Raw genomic sequence first — 8,253 nt, 5'->3', positions numbered from 1 at the left:
CCGCCACCGGAGAGGCCACAACAGTGAGAGGCCCGCATACCGCAAAAAAAAAAAAACAAAAAAAAAAACAAAAAAAAAACTATACCAAAGTTCAAAGGTATTAGAGAGCTACATTTTTCAAAAAATTTTAAACACCTGGACCATGTTGATATAAAATGATGGTATGTGAAAAAAGTGGACACAAGGAGAGCCGCCACTCTGATTACTGTTCAAAACTATCCCCATATGTATATAAACTAGAAGTAAATTTAAACTAATATAAATGCATCCTTGCATATTAATTTTCCTTTTTTTTTCTTTTGGCCGCGCCACGGCATGCGGGATCTTAGTTCCCCGACCAGGGATTGAACCCGTGCCCCCTGCAGTGGAAGCACGGAGTCTTAACCACTGGACCACCAGGGAAGTCTTGTAATTTCCCTTATAAAGTTATACAAGTGACTAAGAACATTTTTTTAAAGAAACAGAAGTAAAATTACAATTTGGAGCTTTACAAATCTAGCCTAAGCAAATCACAAGTCAGAAAAATATCATTCATCTTTAAAAACTGTTACATCCCTTTTAGGATTATTTTTCCTCTGACTCCCCATTAATATAGACAAACCAAGAATGTAGTGTAATTTTAACTTCCTTCCTCCATCAAACCTTTTGTCACACTTGATTTATAAGCCTGGAATTTTAAATTTATCATGAAAAAATCTAGAAAATATATAATTGGTAGAAAACAATAGAGATTTTTGTTGTTGTTGCCATTAATTAATTTTCTTAAAAAATTAATTTCTTAAAAAAACAAATATATTGCATTTTAATGACTACAAAGCATGTGTTGATTCAGTCCCTGCTAATATTAAAATTTGCCTTTATTTTTTCAAAAGCTGTCCCCAACTCTTAAAAAAGTGTTCTGGTTAGAAAGAGACAAGAAGAAAGCAACCTGACTTATTTTTTCTTTTCTCAAAGGGTCAGCATTGGGGACAGATCTTGCTTTACAATTGACAAAACCACATCAATTCCTTCTTTATACCACTTCAAGGACTACGCAAAAGAAAAGGTTTAGGTACATCTGACTTCTTCATGACACCACAAATAAAGCAAGCTAGTGCCCAGGCTGTCTATGTCAATACAAACGAATGTTACATGCAAAATTCAAGGCACAATTATAATGTGACTGTTTTTTTTTAACAAATATTTCAGAGCTTTTATACCCAGAGGAATGGTATCCTATAGAAAGCCACTCTGATCCAAGAAGTTTTCGAATTTCCTATGGCCCAATCTTCATTCTTTCAGTGAATTTGAATTTTCAGAACCATCAAAAGTCATTCAGCTTCAAGTATGATGGTAAAACTATGTAATACCAGTTTCGATGAGTCATGACAATAAATATAATCTCTTCTTCCCTTGAAGTGCCACAGAACGTTTTATTTATGTACTCATACAATGGTCTAACTTTGTTTCACAATTATTTATGGAGCTTTTATTTATATTAACAAACACCTACTACATATTAACTTTATAAATGTTAACTCATGCAATAATTCTCATAACAACTCTATGAGGTAAGTACTGTAGTATTATTATTGCCGTCACCCTTTCCACAGATAAGGAACCGGAGACAGAAAGTTTAAGTAACTTGCTCAAGGTAAAATAGCTGGTTAAGGGCCAGAATTGAGATGCACACCCAGAGGGTCTGGCTGTAAGATATGGGCTCTTAACCATCTTTCTATGCTGCCTCTCTCTTATATCAGAGGGAATGAGTTAACAAATTGATCTTAAGGTGAATCCAAAAGCATAGTTCTCAAAAAGGGAGGGAGTCTGCTTGGCCTTACGACCGGAGAGAAAGGGCAAAGGAAGGGGTTAAAGCATAGAGACAAGATGGGGAGAGCCCAAAAGAGGTCAACCTAGGCTTCCCTTTTGCTTTAAACTAAATGACATCTTCAGACTAATCTTGCAACTTAATTTTACATTGTCAACCAGTCAGCACTTGATTTATTGGCCTGTGAATTGTCCATTTGGTGGTTTGTGTATTGCACATTTAATCCTAGGCTGGCCTTCAGGCTTGCTCTGCCATTAATGGATTGTACTTAGATAATCCAAAGTAATTCTAGTGGCCTCAATTATCATGAAGATAAATGCGGTGCCAACACACATATCCAACTGTTCAAAAATTAACTAAGTTTTATAATTTCTCATTCTTCTGTTCCCTGCAATTACGACTGATAAGCTGGAGTTTTATTTTGTCACTGTTCCTTCACCCATTTCTCCAGTTCAATTGTTTGATAGGCACTTTATTCCCAGTCATCCTTTAAATCTTAAAGGACAAAAAGATAATTATCCTTTTATCTAAAGACATATATGTCAAATGACTTCATTGTGTGTCCTTGAGGCTAAAGAATATAATAGCATTTCTTTTTCCAAATCTTCCATCAGATAAAAGTAGCAAACTCACATATGTACAGAAATGAACTATTTCTTCAAAGTAATTATTTTAAATATTTTAAATTTGTTTTTCTCTTATCACCATCAAACTATCCCAGTGGGCATTTAGGACTTTCCCAATGGCTGTCTACATTAGGGGTGAAAAGGGGAGAAATGTGAGGGCTCACATGTACCTTAGTGAAAAGAAACTTGATATACCTTGAAAACCAAAAAGAGTAAAATTAAATTAAATTAAATTTAAACTATTTGCATTAATAAGAACATTTAGTATTCTGGATGGATACCAAAAAAACCCATAAAGTCAGTAGCTTTCCTGTTGCAAAAGAAAATATAGTGGGAAAAGATTCCATTCATGATAGAAACAAAAAAGTAGACACATACATTCATACTCACAATAACTAGAAATAAACAACAAAACTATGCAAGACCTATGGGAAGAAAACTACAAACCTCTATTGATGGATGTAAATGAAAAAATTAATAAATGGAGAGACATATCAGGTTTTTGGATAGGAAAACTAAATTCTTTAAAGATGACAATTCCTCCTTAACTTAATAATGAGTTTAATGTAACCCCCATGGGATTTTTTTAAATTTAACAAAATCATTCTAGATTTCATCTTGAAGAACCAACAGGTAAGAACAGCAAATAATTTTTTTAATGTATTAAAACATTATCATACTATATATAGCACTAGTGGTACAAGAATAAATAGATCAATTGAGCCAAATAGATAACTGTGAAACAGTAACTGTTATATGTAAGAATTTAATGTATAGTAAAGTAGCCTAATAAATCAATCAGGAATGGAAGTTCTATTTATAAATTATTAGCTATTTTGAAACAAAATCAAATTAGACCCTTTCTCCACATAAAAATATAATTCCAAATGGAATCAAAGAGTTAAGTGTAAACTAACCAAACCATAAATTTAAAACAAAAATTGAAGTGAATTTTTAATTTTTTAATTTTTAATTCACCAAACTGAGAAAAGATACTTTCAATAGATCAAGGATTAGTATATAAAAACCCACAATGTGTTAAGAAAAATAGTAAGATCCAAATAGTTAAATAGGCAAAGTACACAAAGAGCCAATTCATGAACAAGGAAATACAACAGTTTACCAACCATATAGACACTCAATCACTAAAGAAATATGAAATAAAGAGTGAGACACCAAATTTCAAGAAGAATTTTTTTTTTAACAAGAATACCCATTTCTAGGGATGGTGCGGTGAGACAGACACTTTCATGCAGTACTGGTGAGCATATATATAAACTGGAATAACCATTTAGGAAAAAATATTTGGTGATCATGCATACATCAAGAATCTTAAGCTGTCCATGTTTTCTGATCTAAAAATCGCACATCTTAAAATTCATTATAAGGAAATCATCATAAATACAAGGAAACCTTTATGGATTGAAATATGAATCATGATGGAATTTATAATAGCAAAAAACTGGAATGATTCAAATGTCTAAATAATGTTTTAAAATCATTTGTAAGAACACTATATATAAATGTGTTTTGTTCACATTAAGTGGAAAATGCAGCAGAATACAATAGGGTAAGAGCGCATGTGTTTATAAAGCAATTTGTTTTATTAAAATACAGAAGAAAAACCACTTAATTTTCAACAATAATTGTCTTTAGGTTATAAAACTATAGATGATTTTCCCTCATTTCCATTATCTACATTTAAAAAACTTTCTACAATATGAATAAGTGTTTAGGAACTATTTTTAATAGACTTATACCAAAATCTAGATTTACTTATTGAAAATAATTGGAAGAAAAACTTCTCGCTTTAAATGAAGGTGAGCAATCCTATAAATGGAAAATTTCTTTAATACTTTATGAGATTCGATTTCCTAAAATGAACAGAGGAAAAGGCCTTATCTAAAGGCCATGACTGGGGGTTCAGAACTGGGGAAAGGAGCAAACCTAGTTAGAAAGTATAGTTTAAAGTACAGGGCTTCCCTGGTGGCGCAGTGGTTGAGAGTCTGCCTGCCGATGCAGGGGAGACGGGTTCGTGCCCAGGTCCGTGAAGATCCCACGTGCCGCGGAGCGGCTGGGCCCGTGAGCCACGGCCGCTGAGCCTGCGCGTCCCGAGCCTGTGCTCCGCAACGGGAGAGGCCACAGCAGTGAGAGGCCCGCGTACCGCAAAAAAAATAATAAAAATAAAGTACAGTTCGAAAGGCATATGCCATGTGTTATTTCTACAATAAAAATGCAGAAACTGAAGCTCAACCAAACCTTCTTGGATAATGAGAAGAAACAAAAGACAGATTGAGAAACTATTCTGAGTGAACCCTACAGTCAAATATATGTTTGCTAGCTATACCTTGCTGTTCATATATATATATATGACACCATTTACATTGTTATTTCTGCTGTATATCATAACCATAGATGTTTTGGTTTAAAATGAGTATGTGGTTTGTTTCAAAATAAAATTTGATTTTGTTACTACAGTGTAGTACTAAAAAGGAGGAAATGAAATGTTTACGTTTATCAAAAGGGATCCTTGGCTCAAAAAAGGCTGAGAAACTGTCATAAAAGGCAATGTATCCTTGTGTCTTTCCTCTGGAGCAGTCTGGCCATCACCCTCCAGGACTCAGAGGCCTCAGTGTGCCCATTGAAAGATATGCTAGGGGGACTCCCAATTTGCCGACAGTTTTCTGCTACTTCATAAGGAGGTTTGCATGGAGAACTAAGAGTCATAAAAACTGCATTTATGCAAGATTTACTTTGGGTGAAAACTTAACTTGAGAATTTCCCACCTGCCTAAATTAATACCTTATGTGGTCCTGGCCTATGTGGGAAAAAGGCTAAGATTATCCTTCTCTCTTGCATCTTTTACCAACTGTAATCTTATGCAGAAGGTAGAACACACATTTCTATTCCTGTTTTACAAATATGGAAACCAAGACCCAGAGAAGTTGAGTGATTTCCCCAGAGTCCACACCCTGGCCTCCTGCTATCAGCCCAAAAGCTTTCTGCAGTAAAGAACAGTATTTGTCTTGACAGTTCATTCGTTAATTCAAAAACGTTTATTGAGCACCTACTGCGTGCCTCACAATTCCTGTTACGTGCCAGGCTGTGTTCCTGGTGTGGGAGACAATGTCCCTGCCCTCACGGAGATTACATTTTAGCAGGAGAGCCCAGCAAGACATAAGTAGACAAGCAAATGTCAGATAGTTTAAAGTTCCCTGAAGAAAAATAAAGTGATGGAGTGTAACTGGGACAGGGAGAGGGCACTTATTTTAGATAGGATGGTCAAGGAAGTCCTCTCTGAGGCAAGAGGCAAAAGGAATAGTTAAGTGCAAAGATCCTAAGCAGGGAGCAGCTTGGCAAGCTCGAGAAACAACAAAGAGGCCAGTGTGCCTGAAGTCTTAGGAGCATCCTGCCACACACTGTCCCCTGCTCTTCCACCCCTTCCCAGGCTTCTTTTGTACCTTATTTTTTACCTCTAGGTTAAGGGGCCCATTACCTCCTTTGTCAGCTTCCCTAAAGAAGCCCCTTTCACCAGTCTACTCACTCCTCCGCCTTCTTTTGATAAGCAAAGAGCCTAGGAATACTAGTTGGCTTTCACTGACCGTCTCCAGTTTCCACTTGGGAAAAACAATAATATAAAGAAAACGTAAGATCTGAGCCCAAGAGATTCAAGAGCTTGCACGTATTGCCCTGGAAGCTTTTATAGCAAATGTATCTAGCGTGGCCTGAGAGTTGCCACAAACATGTCTCGACCGTTTAAAAAAACACAATAAACAATGAAAATCCTCTAACACCAGGCTCAATACAATCTCTCTTCAATGACCCAGAAGGAACTTCAAAACCTTGCAGTGTATTGTCAGACACCGAAATTACTACCAAGCATTTTCCCTCATTTTGTTTCTGTCTAGAAGCTACTGTGCAGGGGTGGTGTTTTCGTGGATGTTTCTGTCCTGCTAACAAAGAGTGATCAAGCTAGGTACTTCCTTAGAAATGCCCTGTGAGTACTTAAAGATATAGACGGAAAAAAACAAAGCATATAATAATAATACTGAGTACCGAAAGAAATAGACTGAAAAAATAATAATAATATAATAATAATAACAAGGACAGCAGCAACAGCTTACTTTTACTGAACATTTAGTATGTGTCAGGTCCAGTGCTAAATTTGCTACCTGCATTATGGCATTTAATCCTCAGACTCCTATGAGGTAGGTAGCAATATTACTTACATTTTATGGACAAGAGAACTGAGGGGCTGAGAGGTTAACTTGCCAAAGTCAGCATCGGACCAGCACAAGATTAGGTCTCAGATCTGCCTGACTCTGGAGCCCTGGAGCAAAGATGAAGGTGCACCTGATTCAAAACGAGGCGTTAGAGTAAGAGATGCTTAGGCAAAGAGCAAAACTGAATCATACGAGGGTGTTTTCCCTCCATTCCCTTTATGACTATTGTCAGTCCAAGCTTTTATCAAGAAAGGCCCTATTTCTGAAACCCTCCTTCCCCCTGCCAACTCCTCTAAAGAAAACTCAATAAGTAGATCCAGAGAGGTGGTTTTATTCAGAAACATCCCTCTCTCTGCATCCTGACCTAACTGGTATTGATGCCTTAAAGTAATAGATTCAGTTTCTTAGTCTTCTTCTTCTCCTTGAATTTGACGTTCCTTTGGGGAGGCACCTCCAAAGCCATTTCAAGAGAGCTGGAGAGAGAGGCTTTTCCTTCCCTGAGGAGCGGGTGGCCCCGAAGCTGGCCGCTCCACCATCATCACAGGCCTCCACCTTGCTGGCCTCTATTAGAGGTCAAAACTGAAATCGGGAGCCTGAGTCCTTTTGGCAGCAAAGGTAAATTCGAGACTGCGTTTCCCCACCCGAAAGGGCATCCGCAGGAGGCCCAGGCGTGAAACCCCCAGGGAGGGGCCTGGGCCGGGCCTGGGGCGGCGCGGTGGGCAGTGGAGGCTCCCACCATGTACTCACAGAACACACAGGCAGTACACTCCCGGGACGCTCTCGCTGTCCCTCAGCAAATAGCTGCCATCCAGACCCGTGGCGAGCAGGAGCTTCTCCCCCGTCTCCCGGCTGATTTTGCCATGATACACAGCCACCGCGTCCATGGCCTGAGGCACTCTTGGGAGGACCGAGGCGCGGGACGGAAACCCGACACGAGTCAGCCACCCGCCTCCCAGTTCAGCCAGATGTGCAAAAAAGAGAGAGGAGTGCCCGAACAACAGGATGTTGTCTACCTGCCTGAAAACCTCCCTCTCACGGTTCAATTAAAACCAGCTCAGCAGTTTAGCAGCTTGGTTATTGCCATAGGGTTCGATCCCCCTCCCAGGCCCACCCACGCAACACAGGGGTCGGATGGATGGGTGGACAGAGAGGGGAGGACCATTGGAAGAAGGTCTTTGCAAGATTTGGCCTGTACTCCCAACGCACGCAGACAGGAATGCTTGGTAATGCTCCTGTCCTTGCAGTTTTCCCGGGGGGGCCACCATGACTTAGCTTAACTAACTGACTTAACTTAATTAGCTTAACTAATCAGTCCCCAAAGGGGTTGATGATAGAGGCAAGTTGTACATGACCTTCATGTGGGGCAGAAACATACTGACAGAGAATGAAAGGCCCCAGGGTTCTGAGACCAAAACACAGAAGCTATCAGTACTGTCGGTGAGCGCCCGCCGCTGAGCACAGCCCGGAGGCTCCTACAGAATCAGAAGTAGTAAGTGAACAGCGGACTTGGGACAAGTGCCTCCTCTCGCCTGCCCTCCCCCTCCTCTTTGACTCCCCCTAGCAATCTCCAGCAATCTCGATCCTGAACAAATCAAAG

At 39.0% G+C, this 8,253-nt stretch overlaps 1 protein-coding gene across 2 annotated transcripts in view; it reads right to left on the bottom strand.

The window, feature by feature from the left end:
- The window catches only part of SH2D1A (SH2 domain containing 1A), a 19,362-nt gene extending 11,670 nt beyond the window's left edge, over positions 1-7,692 (bottom strand). The window contains exon 1 of one of the 2 annotated variants that reach the window (XM_024128211.1): positions 7,404-7,692. In XM_024128211.1, coding sequence (XP_023983979.1) covers positions 7,404-7,540 — 137 coding nt within the window. In that variant the 5' untranslated portion in view covers positions 7,541-7,692. The remainder of the gene's footprint in view (positions 1-7,403) is intronic. The other variant, XM_007116426.1, reaches the window with a different exon arrangement.
- Between the last annotated feature and the right edge of the window lie 561 nt (positions 7,693-8,253).

This window comes from Physeter macrocephalus, chromosome 21, assembly GCF_002837175.3.
Source record: "Physeter macrocephalus isolate SW-GA chromosome 21, ASM283717v5, whole genome shotgun sequence".
NCBI classification, from domain to species: Eukaryota; Metazoa; Chordata; class Mammalia; order Artiodactyla; family Physeteridae; genus Physeter; species Physeter macrocephalus.
The sequence above is the reverse complement of the archived record's forward strand: the minus strand, read 5'-3'. Positions and strand labels throughout refer to the sequence as shown.